Below are 15,782 nucleotides of genomic sequence, written 5' to 3' on the forward strand. Positions count from 1 at the left end.
ACACACACGCACACGCACACGCACACCCACACGCAGAGAAAGATGGCTCAAGCAGACATTTGCCCAGCCAGGGGTCCATAGGAGCCTTGGAAATTGTGCTAAGAAGACAAGGGAAAAGACCATGGTGCCATGCTCTGAAGCACAGGGGTCATCTAGCTAAAGCCCCCATTTGTCTCTAGAGAAGGCCTGGGCAAGGAGGACCACACGCCTATGACCAGCTGGGAGGAAGTGACGTGCCTGCCTGGGGAGGGCTGGTCCCACGAGGGCGGCTGCTGTGTGTCCCTGAGTCAATGCGGCCAGGCCAGAGACTCGCCCTTTCATGGGGCAAGTCAAAGCCTTCTAGGGCTTATTCTGGTCAAACTGAGTATCGTCCTGCAGCACCCCCCTACGCTTGCCCACATTCTGCAGAATGTTCTAGGCTTCGTTTAGGTATCACTTTCCAGTAGAAATGCCTTGTGTATTTCTTTGCCCTGCGAGCCCAGTTCCTGCACTCTGTCCTCCCAGGTCCTTGGCATCCACCTAAACAAGTGGCAACTGGACCGGAAGCTGGGCGTCTACGTGCTGGTTCTCTACGCCATCTTCTTGTGCTTCTCCATAATGATAGAGTTTAACGTCTTTACCTTCGTCAACTTGCCGATGTGCCGGGAAGACGATTAGCGCTGAGTTGCGGCCCCTGGGAGCTGATCTGGACACCCTGTGACACTGGCGTCCTCCTCTCCCCTCCTTCCCCCACCACAGGTCTCTCCTGCATAGGCAGCCAGTGTCCGTTCTTTCACACACTGGAAGGAAGAGCCATCGTGGTATTTGTCTGGTCACAGGCCAGGCTGCTGGGTGTCCTCCTCCTTGGAGTTCCACCCCTGCAAGGCTGGATTCAGGGGCCATTATCTGAGCAGCTTCGAAGATCCCTAGCTGCCAACCACGGAGATGTGTCGAGCATCTCATCTCTCCTGCACACTTTAGTCAGAAGGACTTCTGCATGCAGTTTGTCTTTCTGTTCTGCAGGCAGCCTCGGAGATGAGGTCATTTGCGAGCACGAGATCACATAGGGCAGGTGCAAAATAGGAATGTTGTTCTTAGGTGTCACCTCCAGCCCAGAGGAGGTTCCTTAGGCAGCATGTGCTCCTGGGAGCCTCCAACTTTTGCTGGAAGCACCCATAGTTTGGAAGGGGCAAGACCTCAACCTGTTGGGGTTTAGGGCCCATGATGGCAGACATTCTACCCCTTTTCCTGGAAAAACTGGAAGAATGAAAATAATTTTTTTTCTGCAGAAGAGAGAAAATGAGTGAATATTCTTCTCACTTTTATTGATGCATTCAGAGAATAAGCAATGAAATATTAAACAATGAAACATCATATAGGTCATCATACTTGAAAACTATCATTCCATATGAAAGGATCATGATACACACCAAAAAGGTAATGATCGTAGAGACACAAATCCTCTGTGCGCCATCTTGTGTTGGCACTGAGGTGTTTGGTTTGGAATAGGGAAAAAGGTAAGAGACTAATGTGGAAAGGTGCTAACTCAGAGACTGGAGATTATAGTTTACAGCTGTACTTTCCAGATCTTCTATGTGACACAATGCACTGTCCTTGTGGGTTTGTCATTTATTTGTTAATGCTGTAGTTTCAAAACCACCCTGTTGAAAGGTCCAGTTGTTTATATGCCCAACAAATTTCATAGCCTGCTGAACTGGACTGAGTGTGTCAGAAGTGCTGGTTAATTATGCAAGAGAGATTGCCTGAAAAACAACAATTGCTTTCTGGTTAGCTGAAGGCAAGTGTGAAAATCAGAATTTAGAATATTTAGAGCTAAGCTTCTGGAACCACGTAGTTTACTATACGTGAAAGGCCAAGAATGGGAGGCTGACTCAAAATTAGATAGAAAAATATAAAATAATTTTCGATCACTTCATAGCTCTCAAATATATATTTAAAAGATTTATGAATACAAACCATTTATGGTTTATGGTTTCTAAAAAAGAAAGCACAATTAATTTTATAGAGAGGTTTTTTATTTTTTTAATATTTCTATTGCAAAAGTCTATCCGATTTGATGCACTTTGAATATTGAGATATTTTGCACGGATGAATGTATGGGAACTACCCATGATGATGTAAGAGGAAAGAACATTTTTTTGTGATTCACCAGACATCACTTTAAACTTGGTGATGAGTTTAAATCCAGTAGCTAATCCCTTCCTGAGACTCAAAGATCGTGACCTGGTTGGAATTTCTGACTGTGCTCTTTAGGGCCTCCGAGTTTCAAAAGGAGGAAGTGTTCGTGCTTGTGTCCCTTAAGTTCCCTGTTGCATGAGCCTGCGACAGGACTTCACCCCCACCACCAGTCTTCTATTTGGGATTCACATCAGTATTAGTATCATAGCTCCACCAAGTCCAGGCTTCTCTTTTTGTTTTTTTTTTTTTAACCTAGAAATTGGGCTCATGGTCTTCAACTTGAGGACAAGGGTGATTTTCCTAAGAAATCAGCCAAGTGGGAAGGCAGGGACCCTGTAGATTCACCAGTATCAACTTTAGCTGCAGAGATGCCAGAGCCCTCGGGACCACTCAGTCCCCTTAATAGCTTAGTTCTCCTGGTTCCTCCCATCTTACAGGCTCATCCGGGTTCCAAAGAGCTTCTGTCTCTGTTTTGATTCTCCAAACTGCCCTGTGATGTTCGTAGGGATTATTCTCCCCACTTAACAGAAAGTAGTGTCTTGGAGAGGTCAAGGGTCTGTAGTTCAATGGCCAGTTATAGCAGAAGAGAGGCCAAGCAGCAGTCCATCACCCCTCCCAGGCCAGCCTCTGTAAGTTGGCCACACTTGGGGAGTGAATGTGGGTATGACTTTACCCTCCTGGTTGGTTCTTACTGTTTGAGTCAAAACCTCATCAATATATCATTGACTCCTGGGTTCCTCAGGTCATTTCCTAATATCTGTCCCTATCCAATGCCTCTATTTTTTCTTGAAAAAAAGACCAAAAAATTATTTTTAGCTATAACAAGTCACAGGCCACGTGGCCCCTGATGGCGTCCCTGCTGGTTTTCAATTCTCTGAAGCCTTGTGTAGCTTTCAGAGCATGTGTATCCTAATTACCCTCCTCTTCCTCAGCAGAACCCATTTGAGATTCTAAATGGATACGCCTAGTCTCTAAAGTTGCAGTTAGAAACTAAAATAATGTTTTTTAATATGTAATATGCTCCTCTTGGCTAATTTTCTTTTGACTTTAATGTGCCAATGTAACTTCCTTTAAAGGATCTATGCATTTATTAAATCTAGAAAACTATATGTACACTGTAGGTGGAAAATTCTCTTTTTTAACTAAATATTTTTGCATCACAAGTTTAAAGAATTGCATGATTAATTAGGCCTTCATTTTTAAATTACGCTTTCATCACTACGCAGGATTACTTTAGTTTATTCCCAAAGCTCATTAGCATGGGGTAATTACTCTGCTACAGAAATAGGCAATTTTAAAAAATGAATTTCGCTCTTCTCATTGGGGGCAGAAAAGAAAAAAAAATTATACTCAGATGGAAAATGCCTATAGAGACAGGAGCAGGTGGTTCCTGTGGACTTCTGGTTTGGAATTTTGACTCACCAGGTCAAGCGTGGTTAGAGTGGAAGGTGTCCAGTATCTTGAGAGCCTGGCCCTGGAGGAGGGTTCTGGGTCAGCTGCATTGAGAGACTGGTAATTAAGGGCACCGTGGGCAGGACAGAGTCCTCGCCTTACCCACCCCATCTTTCCTGTTACCCACAGTCTGCTGGCCCTTGTGCCTCTTCTCCTTGTCACCTGTGTCTCCTCCTTATGCACAGAACTGGCTGCCCTTATGAATTTTCTCTTTTTCTTTTCTTTCTTTTCTTTTTTTTTCTTTTTTTTTTTCTTTTTTTTTTGAGACAGCGTCTCACTCTGTTGCCCAGGCTGGAGTGCAGTGGCACCATCTTGGCTCCCTGCAACCTCTGCCTCCCGGGTTCAAGTGATTCTCGTGCCTCAGCCTCCCGAGGCTGTAGCTGGGATTACAGGTGTGTGCCACCACACCCAGCTAATTTTTGTATTTTTAGTAGAGACAGGGTTTTACCATGTTGGCCAGGCTAGTCTCGAACTCCTGACCTCAGGTGATCCACTGATGCCTCAGTTTCCCAAAGTGCTGGGATTACAGGTGTAAGCCACTGCGCCCAGCCTGCCCTTGTGAATTTTCATCTGCTCCTTACCCCTCACCTGTTAGGACTGTTTCTTGCTTTGCCCCTGTCGGTCCCCTGCTTTGACAGACCCAAGCAGCTGATAAGGCACCAAGCTTCCCTGACCAGGTGGGGTGTGTGTATCACCCCAGGGCAGTCCTGCAGACCCTGACCAAAGCCCGTTCCTGGGCAGCCCAGGGTCCAGGTTTCTTCCACTTGCTCTTCTCTGTTAATGGAGATTTGCAAGCCTAGTTGCATCAGCAGTAGCTCACCTATCAGAGAACCCCAACTCCCCAAGCAGACCAGGATTTCGGGAAGGGTGTGGGTGGTGTCATTGCTGGATACCTGTCTTTCTGCCTATCCTTTCTCCTCTCTGAATCCTGGGGCCCCTCCTCCTCCTTAAAGCTGGGGTGGACAGAGGGACAGAAGAGGATCAGAGTTCATCCCCCCTGGGAAAAAGCAAGAGCGAATGAATCCCAGTGCCAGCGGCTGAGGCTGCCTTCCGTGCCTTCCCTCCATGGGAGACAGGCGAGTTGGGCTTAGGAAACTGGAACTGGAAAGGTTCTGTTGCCACACTCTGGAACTTTCCCCCTGGAATTCAGCAGTTGAGAAGCAGAGACCTTTCTGCCCTGGGTGAATGGGTCCTTGCGGGAGGGGTTGGTCTTTTGTCTCGCATTCCTGTCTTTCCTTCCCTTCTGGGCCATGCTCCTTCCTGGCTAGAAAAAGGTGGCTGTGCTGTCCCTGTGATCCACTCTCAGCAAATGCGTGTGGCTCAAATAAACAAAGAACTTACTTGTCAGAGTGAAAATCCTCAGAAGATTGTACCCAAATGCCATGCTTTACATATTTATGGTCTCTCTAATGCCCTCCAGATGTGATTTCCAGGGAGCCATCCTCCCCTGGGGGCAGTTAGCAGGAGTACCTGGGGCACCTGAGGTGGTCCTCCTCTCCGCAGCTTTGGTGCCACACCGTGCCCATAGAAACTTCTAGAAATTTCTGAAGATGCTTGGGTGGCAGTAAGTCCGTCAACCCCTACCTAACCCTGGGCCTGAAGCACTGCCCTTGCTCTCTCTTTATGTGTGTGCGCCCAAAGGATTTGGTCTCTGGAGCTCATCCTGTGAGCCCTTCAAGCATGAAGCCTCCCTCGGGGCTTCTCAAAGCATGGAGAGGGGCCCTTCCTGTCCTTCGGGAAGATCTTCCCCACTGTGTCAGTTATATGGGAACAAGAGTGAAGGGGTCTTTCTCTAGGCCTGTGCCACAGGACAGAGAACACGGGATTCTGCTGTTCACTTTGAGCCACAACCTTTGCCAGCCTGGCTTGTGTGGGGGAACCTTCGCCTTGCTGCAAAGAGCTGTTCCCCAAAGGGCATATCCACAGGGTACAGGTTCTAAAAAGGCCTTTTTTTTTTTTTTTTTGAGACAGAGTCTCACTGTGTCGCCTAGGCTGGAGTGCAGTGGTGCCATCTTGGCTCATTGCAACCTCCACCTCCCAGGTTCAAGTGATTCTTCCACCTCAGCTTCCCCAGTAACGGGGACTACAGGCATGCGCTGCCACGCCCACCTAATTTTTGGATTTTTAGTAGAGAAGGAGTTCCACCATGTTGGCCAGGCTGTTTTCAAACTCCTGATCTCAAGTGATCCACCCGTCTCGGCCTCCCAGAGTGCTGAGATTACAGGCGTGAACCACCGCGCCTGGCCAAAAAAAAGCATTTTGATTTAGGTTGCTGTATTTGTTTGTTGATAATGAAAACCAAATTGGGACACTAGTTTTGTGCTCAGCTTTAGGCTGGGTAGCTAATGAGAGGATGTCCAGCCTGTCACTGTGCTCCCAATGCAAAGAAATGGGTGCTCGTCCAGAATCAAGAGAAGAGGCACTTCCCTCCCATTCTGTGACCAGGGTGGCGCCATCTTTCCAGGGAAGCCAGCTGAGAGGTTTTAGGGCTTTGGTTATTTGATGGGGGTTTTAAAACTCCTAACTTTTCAGTGGCAAATGGCTCCCAGGTGCCATTGTCTCCGTTAAATCCTGAAACATTCCCAAGCACACACTGCCAGGGGCACGGGTCGTCTTTCGCCTGCATGTTTCTAAGGCTCTTTATTCAGTCTCACGGTGTCAGTGTCCAGCTGTCCAAGTTGTGAATCTTCCTCCCACTTCTTAACAGGGCTGACAATATACTCTCATCAAGTCTAGGAACATGTCTGCTGCCGGGATACCCTGGTACCAGGATTTGAGGGCCATGGGCGGCATCTCTGAGAGCTGAAAATCCACACTGCCTATGGGAAAGTCAAGCCCTTGGCTGTGTGGCTTTTCTATCCCTTGGATTTACAGGTCTGAGAGCTGGCTGTTCGTTAGTTATAACTCCAGTGACAAATGCCGGCTTAAGCCATACCTATTCCCACTGTTGCTAGAATTCAAACAGTTGCTTTTTTTTTTTTTTTTTTCTTTTTGAGAAAGGATCTCACTCTGTTGCCCAGGCTGGAGTGCAGTGGCTCGATCACAGCTCACGAAAGCCTCAAACTCCTAGGCTCAAGTGATCCTCCTGCCTTGGCCTGAAAAGTAGATAGGACTACAGGCACATGCCACTACACCCAGCTAATTTGTTTTCATTTTTTTTAGAGACAGGATCTCACTGTGTTGCCCAGGTAGGTCTTGAACTCCTGGCCTCAAGTGATCCTCCTGCCTTGACCTCCCAAAGTGCTGGATTACAAGCATGAGCCACTGTACCTGGCCCAAGCAGTTGCTTCTTATGCAATATGTTGGTTGGGACTCGTCCATGGACCAGGCCAATAAAATTCTTAATCCTGCAGAGAGTCGGTACCCTCATCACCCCATCACTGGAAAACAAATGTTTTAAGCTATCAAGAGAGGGAATGTGCAGCTTTTGGTTTCTAGATGGATGGTTTGGTGTGATCTGCCTTTGTGCCTAAAGGGAATGTCCCAAACAACAGAGCCTTCTTTGCGGTCACTCCAGAATTCTCTACACAGAATTTCTCAAGTCCGTTCAGGACAGACACGCAGTCCTCTTTCAATGGAAGAAGAGAGGACTTTCCCCCTCCCGAAAAATGACTGGAGTGCGAACAAGGCAGCTCTGTTTTTCCAAATAAGTTGTTCTTGTGATTTTTTTCTGGCCACTGGGCATCTCCACCCTCACCTTTCATCCCTGCCCTCTAAGCTGCAGACCCCATGACCACACTGTCTGCTTCCTTGAGCTTCCTGCACAAGGCTTGGACCTGAGGGACCTGGAGACCCTGCGGACAGAACTGTGGCTGAGCCACTGTGGCCACCTCTTGGGGAGCTCCACAGTGGGGGCTGCTGGTCTGTGAGGCTGAGTCTCCATTTCAGAGTAGACACTCCCTGGCAGGGCGCCTCTGCCTGTGTCTCCTGCCCAGCAGCCACCAGCAGGGAGTAGTTGCTGGTGTCTGAGCACAAAGAGAGCTTTGATTACCTAGAGAGGAAAAAGGCTGTCAGCCAGATGCAGCCAGACCCAGGGGTGGATGCAGGAGTTGCTAAGGAAGGGGCCGAGTCAGGAGAGGCCAGGCGGATCCACAATGCCCACGGGGATGCAGGCTGGGCGTGGTTTCTGAGAGAACTTACCAAATAGCAGGTAGATGGAATCAGAGGACTCTTGTGTCCTGAAAGAACCCCCTTAAAAACAACTAAAACCAAGAACTTCTGGGGCTGTTCACACGTTGTTCGAGTCCCCCCAGGATCGTTCTGGCACGCTGAGCTGAACACCACCATCTTTGTTCATTCTCTCTCTAACGGGCAAAGCAGGATCATCGAGTTGAAAAGTTGTAAATAATGAGTATATTTATCCCCCTATTTATTTTTTCAATAACTGTGACCTCCTGCACTGTGAATGCTCTGTGACATGAGATTCTTAGTTTAATAAAACTGTCATTAAATTCGAATGAATTGATATTATTGGTTACTGAACACTGGCATGAGTTTATTTTTATTGTGAAGAAAAAAATCTACAGTAAATCTAAAGTAAACCTTTCTAAGAAATCTAGCAGTCAGTATTGTAATGCAATATATCACAATCTGTACACTATCAATAAAATAAATGAGCACAAGTATCTTTCCCTAAATAGAGCTTCTATTCACGTTTTAATAGACACACACATATTTGTATTTTTGAAAGAATTCTATACAGTGGAATAACAGCCATTCAAAACCATTTCTATTTGCATATCAAGAAAAAATAAACTTCAAAAAGGATAAGGGGTTGGAGCTTTTTAATGACAATGGTCAGTAATAGATGGAAACACAGCAGAATTCTCATCACTTACCTTGGCTAGCATGAGTGGGTCCAGAATGACCCAGTCGAACCTCAGCAGCTTCCTAGGGCGGGACCTGTGCAGTCACATATGGCCCCACATTGGAAGGACCCAGCTTGGTTGTCACCACCTTAGAAACCCTCAATGATTTTTCTAAAGGAGCCCCACCTTTTCCTTTTGCAGTGGGCTCTGCAAATTACATAGTTGGTCCTGCTCATCAGAAAGAAGGTCGATGTTACCGGTTCTTATGTCATGGGAAATTGAGGTTTGGGAGTAGAAGTTTTGGTTAATTCCTTCATTCTGCAAAACATTCCTGAGTCCTAGCTGCCATGGGTGTCACCACAAACTTTAACATGCACACGAATCAGTTGGGTATCTTGTCAAAAAAGCAGGTTCTGGTTCAGCAGAAATGGGATGAGGCCCAAGAGGCTAGAGTCCTAGCACGTTCCCAGGTGATGTCCATGCAACCGGTCGACACTGAGCAGTGAGAAGATAGATCAACCCTACTCACACCCAAGTCTGCTCACGCATGGGGCTTCTCATCAGTCTGCAGCAAGATGAGTACAGAAATCAAGAGAGAATATAAACATTGATGGAAATGTGATGAGTCATTTTGTTGGAATCTGGTTTTTTATTGCATCTTTTCAGTAATTTCTTTATATTGCATTACAAAAATATCCGTCCACAATGGACTAAAATTGTTTTAAAATATTGTTTGAATCTTGCCCACAGATAGTTCAAAAAGTTCTACTTTAGATGGGCTAGAAACCCTTTTCATTTTAACTCATTCCAATTCATCTATGAGGTAGGAAGTCAATTACAAAGTAGGAAGGACCCTGTCTTGGTCATTCCAGTGAGTGGGCTTTGTGGGTTCTGTAGGCCTTCTACTCAAGGCTCCGGGCATCCCAGTGTCCCCCTTGCTATCTGGCACTTCATCGCTTACAAAGCCAATGAAACAGAATGGGTGTCATTCCCCATTTACAAAGGGGTCTCTAGGCTAGTGACTGTGAGAACCAGCCTGAGAAGCCACAGCCCCTTCCATTGCCAGGGCTGCCTGAAACAGACGAGGGAGCAGGAGTTCAGTTGAATCTGATCTACCTGGGATCTCGTCCCCTCAGCTGCCTTCACAGCCACAGCTCAGTCTCTGTCAGCTTGGTTTCTTTGTTTTTTGGTTTGGATTTTCTGTTTGTTTGTTTCTTTGTTTGTTTGTTTCAGAGACAGGGTCTTGCTGTGTTGCCCAGGCTAGAATTGAACTCCTGGGCCCGAGGGATCCTCCTGTCTCAGCCTCCCAAGGACCGGGGACGACATGCCTGGGCTACCACACCAGCCTCTCTCAGGTTGTTTTTGATGTTTCCTAAAAGTTGCTCCAGGCAATTGCAAGTTCACACAGGTCCTGGTGCAGGTGGTCTGCTGGCCCTCTGGTTCCAGAAGCAGGCCTTTCCCAGGCTTCTGTCACCTGCATTTGCTTGCTGGTGTCCACCAGGAAGAGCAAAGTGGTAGAGTGGGGAGGAGACATGGGAGTAGATTCTGACCTCTCTCTGTCCCCACCAACGGACTCTCTCCCACGACTCAGTCTCCACTCACTGCCTGTGAGGTCTGAACGTCCTGTCCTCTGCCTTGAATGTCAGATCATGATAACCCTGGGCTTCTGCTCTCCTTGGTCATTCTGTAGGTTTTAACACTGTAGATAGTGCCCTCCTAAATAAACACATTCTCTCTTCTGATTCTCCTCTGCTTCTGCTGCTTCTTTTTTTTTTTTTTTGAGATAGGTTCTTGTTCTATCACCCAGGCTGGAATGCAGTGGCATGATCATAGCTCATTGCAGCCTTGACCTCCCAGGCTCAAGTGATCCTGCCATCTCAGCCTCTTGAGTAGTTGGGACCACAGGCGCATACCACCTCCTTCGCCTCTTTCACTTCATCATTTCTCCATCTCCTCACCTGGCTTCTGCTCCACCTGCTCCTTATGTGAAAGTGTTTCCCTGCATTCCAACCTGGAGCCTCTTTCTCCTGCCCAGCGGTTTTCCATCCTGGCTGTCCACTGGAGTCATCTCTAGACTTGAAAACACACAGACACAGAAACATTTGTTGACTTCCGATGGCCTCAGTGGATGACCTGAGGTGACCTGTCTCATATTGCTAACATCATCACCCAGGAATGTCCCTTCTCCCTCTTTATCTTGCATGACTCTGTGCCTATCTTCCTACTACTCCCTCTCCCTCTACTTGAAACAGCTTCCCCAGTCCTCTGTCCTGCAGAGTAGAGCCTATACTTCCTTCAAGGCCTTCCCAGACCCCCAGGCCAGAATGAATCACCTGCCTCTGGTTTTTATGATCTTTTGTTTGTAAGCTTGCTTCTATTATTATTTAGTAATCATTCATTTGGAATGTTCTTTAACAAACTCAGTCTGAAATATTCTCACCTGTGGCCCCCACCTAACATAGGTACCAATCTGAGGATATCTAAACTCATCTCTCATATTGGTCTTTGAAACCTAGAAGCAGCACAAAGGTACTTTTTCACACATTGATTCATTCAACAAACGTGTACTGAGGGCCTACTCTGTACCAAGCGTCATGCCAACTGCTGGCTGCAGAGATGGAGGGAGCTAAGTGTCCCTCAATTCTGGGAGGAGGTGAGCTCAGCGGGGCTGCAGGAGCCCAGAGAATGGGCACCCAATCATCTCAGCAATCAAGGAAGACATGGACTCAAGCCAAGGCTTAAAGAATGAAGGGCGTCAAGGGGGATGAAGGGGAGTCATGCACACAGACATACATTTAAATCACAGCAAACATTTTGTGATTTAAAAGGAGGCAATGAATAACCAGGAAAAAATATGATATCGAGATTATGAAAGAATTCCAAGTAGCTCAAACCAGAAACCTCATGGGGGCTACAGTGGGCTGAATAATGCGCCCCAGAGATGTCCACATCCTAATCCGCATAAGCTGTGACTATGCTTTCTTACATGACAGAGGGGAATTTGCAGGTGTGATTAAGTGAGGGATGTTGAGATGGGGAGATAATTTTAGATTATATGGGTGGGTTCGAGGTCATCACACTGTGCTCATAAGAGGTGGCCAGGAGGGTCAGAGAGAGGAGATGAGCTGATGGAAGCAGAGGTCAGAATAATGTGGGGTCCATGAGCCAAGGAATGCAGGAAGCTTCTAGAAGCTGGGAAAGGCAAGAAATGGTCTCCCCAAGTCTCCAGAAGGAAAGCACCCCTGCTGACACCTTGATTTTAGCCCAGGAAAACTCATTTTTGGATTTTTGACCTTCTGAACTGTAAGATTATAAATGTGTGATGTTTTAAGCCACTAAATGTATGGTGATTGTTAAATCACCCACAGGACATAGCACAGGGCCCAAGAGTGAGAGGGGGAAGAGAGAGATGCTGGTGAGGGTGCATCTGAGAGTGGGAGGAGGTGAGGGTGCATCTGAAAGTGGGAGGGCCGTGAGGGGCAGCCAGTATGGAGCCACTGAAGGCGGCTTCCCAGAGCAGTGGCTGCTTTGGATTCCAATTTCTGAAGGGCCACCCGATTCAGTGTGGAGAACGGCTGGGATGAGGGAATGGTAACAAGACCAGAATAACAGCCATCAGCCAGGAGCCAGAAGCCCAGAAATGAGGTGAGGCCATTTGCAGAGAGGAGAGGTCGTCTCAGGGCAGGTGTTCAGTGTTTGCAGGGTGACTTGTAGGTGCATGTGGAGGTACTGTCACCCACAGGATTTGGGAACTGATTATTGAGAGAAGAGGGAGAGAGGAGGAGAGCAAAGCTCCCAGCCCTCTGACAGGGAAGCCCAGGGGAGGAGCAGGTTTGGGGCATGGGAGATGATGAGTCCCATTTAGATCGTGGCATCTGGGAAGTCTTTGGGATTTGGGCTGCGTGATTTGACCTCTCAGAGACCCTCATCACATCCTCTGCAAAACTAGGATGGTGAACTTCCTGCAAAACCCATTATATGAATAATGCATTCCTGTTGCCTGGCCTGGTGCCTTCAACTTAGCCAACACCTATGCGTGGCCGCCATGATGGCAGGCAGAACGCAGACACTGTGCAACAAAGAGGAACTGCTCCCCTCAAAGCTTCCACTCTTGTTCCCTTGCTGCCTTCTCTCCAGAAGGCTGGTCTCCCCAGGGCAAAGGAGAGCATGATCTAGACTTCTTCAAGTTTGATCACTGGGTTTGGGCATGGAGGGGATTCTGGAGCCTGGTGAGTGCCTCAAGCCTGGGTGCCTGGGATGAAGGTTTCTCCTGCAATGTGAGAGATGGCTGCCCACCTTGAGGCTCAGCCCTGGAGCTTGGGGATGGAAGAGGAGATGGGATGGGAGGCTCTCAAACTGCCTCCTCCGGGATTTCGGCTGTGGAAGGAAGAGCGTGTGAGAGAAAAGCTGTGGGAAACAAAGGGGGGCCAGAGCTCTTGCCATGCTGCCCCTTGGGCCTCTGGACGAAGCGCTGGGCATGGTGGTCAAAGCTAGCTGGGCTGGCCCATAGAGTCCAAGGGAGGGCAGCATTGCCAGGCATGCAGGGAGTCAGCTCCCCATGTGTGGGGCTGCTGACCTGCAAGCAGGGGCTGACTTGGGCCTTCTGGGTCAGAGAGCTGGATGTGGCAGAGAGGTCTGTAGGTCCAGTGAGTCGCTGGAGGCTGAGCTGGCACAGTGCAGCCGCTGGGCTGTGACCAAGCTGGGACTGAACTTCTTGGGTCCCCGGAAACCCCTGAGGCCGGGGCAAACTAAAATAGTCAGTCACCCCAGGCCAGGGCTGGCTTCTTGGGGATGTGACTCATGCAGTTGCACAGAGCTTGTGCTTAGAGGGGGCCCACACTTCGAAGCGTCTTGTGCTAGGCTTAATGCTCTGCTGTTGCAATCTCTAATTCTTGAAATCTGTACTTTTTTTTCAGGAGGGAGTTTTTATTTTGCACTGGGTCCCAAACATTTCGTAGCACATCTTCCCATAGGCCAAGGTCACCCATGAGGACCACACCCTGCATGTCAGAATCTGCAGCTTCTCTCAACGAGACCCTTGGGAGGTGGGGACATTGAGTCTCCCTATTTGGTCCTCAACATCACCTTGTCCAAGGCTTCACTAATTAATGGCAGCTGAATTGAACCCAAACTTCCCCGAACACACCTCTTGGCACCCCTGTCAGGGGCAGGGCACCAGGCAGAAGGCATTGAAGAGCCCACCAAACTAGACATCTGTTCTACTCTTAGAAAAATCAATAAAGGAAAAAATAAAAAATAATAAAGGGAAACTGACATGTGTCATGAACTTACAATGTGACAGACACTGTTAGCCACTTTCATACAATCCTCACAAGCAGCCGTGGGATAGGTATAGCTCTACCCATCTTCCAGAAGAGAAAACTTGGGCCAGGAGAGGGTAAGAAGAAACTTGCCCAAGATCACACAGTCAGCAACAGTGGGGCTGAGACAGGAACCTAGGCTGTGTGGTTCCAAAGCAGCCAGAGCTTCTGCCCCTCCCTGTCCCGCCCCGGTACCCAGCCGACCTCAACAGCTCTTTAAGAAAGTGAGTCCCGCTTTGGGAATGTTCTTACCTGAAGTCCCAGAAGCCTCCTGCTGAGTGCACACCTGTCTGCAGACTCTCACCTGGGAGGACAGCAGAAGCCCAGGCTGGGACTGTGGCTGAGAAGACCAGTGTGGGATCAGATTTCCCCTCAAACTGACTGGCTTGTTGCCAAACCATGATTTCAAATGAACCACCCTGGTTTATTACACTGAAGAACACTTGAGAACACATTTGATTTTCAGGGGAAGTAAATATCCCCAAAAAGGAGAAGTGAAATAAAAACAAATCACATCCTTACCCCCAAGTAGTTATGGAACGTCTTTTTTGCTAAGCACACTATACAAGGAAGTGTCACAGGCAGTCCTGGTCCTCCAAGCAAAAGGCAGGCGAGCAGGATTAACAATGATTAGCAATTGCAGCACCTCTCAATGGTAGGCACTTAAGCTTTCCTAGGCAGTACAGGCATACCTCGGAGACATTGCAGGTTCGATGGTGGTTCAGTTCCAGACCACTTCAATACAGCGAATATCACTTCATTGTGCAAGTTATATGTATTTTTTTTTTGTTTCCCAGTACATATAAAAGTTATGTTTATACTGTAGTCTATTAAGTGTGCAATAGCAGTATATCTATTATGAGAAACAAATGTGCATACCTTATAATTAAGGTATGCAATATGCTTTATTGCTAAAAAATGCTGATGATCATCTGAGTCTTTTTGCTGGTAGAGGGTCTTGCCTTGATGTTGATGGCTGCTGACAGATCAGGGTGGTGGTTGCTAAAGGCTATGGCAATTTCCTAAAATTAGACCAGAATAACGTTTGCTGCATCGAATGACTCTTCCTTTCATAAAAGATTTCTCTGTAGCGTGCAATGCTGCTTGATGGCATTTTACCCACTGCAGAACTTGTGTCAAAATTAGAGTCCATTCTCTCAAACCCAGCTGCTGCTTCATCAACTAAGTTTACGGAATATTATAAATCTTTGGTTGTCATTTCAACAATGTTCACAGTGTCTTCACCAGGAGTAGATTCTATCTCAAGAAACCACTTTCTTTGCTCATCCATAAGAAGCAACTCCTCATCCATTCGTTTTATGGGATTGCAGCAATTCGGTCACATCTTCAGGATGCCCATGTAATTCTAGTTCTCTTGCTATTCCCACCACATCTGCAATGACTTCCTCCACTGAAGTCTTGAACCCCTCAAAGTCATCTACAAGGGTTGGAATCAACTTCTTTCACACTCCTGTTAGTATTGATATTTTGACCTTCTCCCATGAATCACAAATGTTCTTAATGGCATCTAGAATGGTGCGTCCTTTCCAGAAGGTTTTCAATTTACTTTGCCCAGATCCATCAGAGGAATCACTATATGTGGCAGCTATAGCCTTAGGAAATGTATTTCTTAAATTATAAGACTTGAAAGTCTAAATTACTCCTTGGTCCATGGGCTGCAGAATGAATGTTGGTGTTAGCAGGCATGAAAACAACATTAATCTCCTTGTATATCTTCATCAGAGCTCATAGGCGATCAGGTGCATTGTCAATGAGCAGTCATATTTTGAGAAGAATCTTTTTCTTCTCTGCAGTAGGTCTCAACAGTGGGTTTAAATTTTCAGTAAACCAGATGTGCTGTCATTCAAGCCTTGTTATTTCATTTACAGAAATAATGAAGTGTTATTTCATTTCTAGGAAAAGTTGATTTAGCATAATTCTTAAGAGCCTGAGGATTTAAAAAATGGCAAATGAGCATTGGCTTCAACTTAAAGTGACCAGTTGCATTAGCCCTTAACAAGAG

General features: G+C 47.2%; 1 protein-coding gene across 4 annotated transcripts in view; it reads left to right on the forward strand.

Annotated features, from left to right (window-relative positions):
- The window catches only part of SLC24A4 (solute carrier family 24 member 4), a 177,381-nt gene extending 169,294 nt beyond the window's left edge, over positions 1 to 8,087 (forward strand). For all 4 annotated transcript variants that reach the window (XM_015144393.3, XM_015144394.3, XM_077941645.1 and 1 more), the window contains one exon: positions 505 to 8,087. In XM_015144393.3, coding sequence (XP_014999879.1) covers positions 505 to 657 — 153 coding nt within the window. In that variant the 3' untranslated portion in view covers positions 658 to 8,087. The remainder of the gene's footprint in view (positions 1 to 504) is intronic.
- The last annotated feature ends 7,695 nt before the right edge of the window (positions 8,088 to 15,782 follow it).

Source organism: Macaca mulatta, chromosome 7 (genome assembly GCF_049350105.2).
Source record: "Macaca mulatta isolate MMU2019108-1 chromosome 7, T2T-MMU8v2.0, whole genome shotgun sequence".
NCBI classification, from domain to species: Eukaryota; Metazoa; Chordata; class Mammalia; order Primates; family Cercopithecidae; genus Macaca; species Macaca mulatta.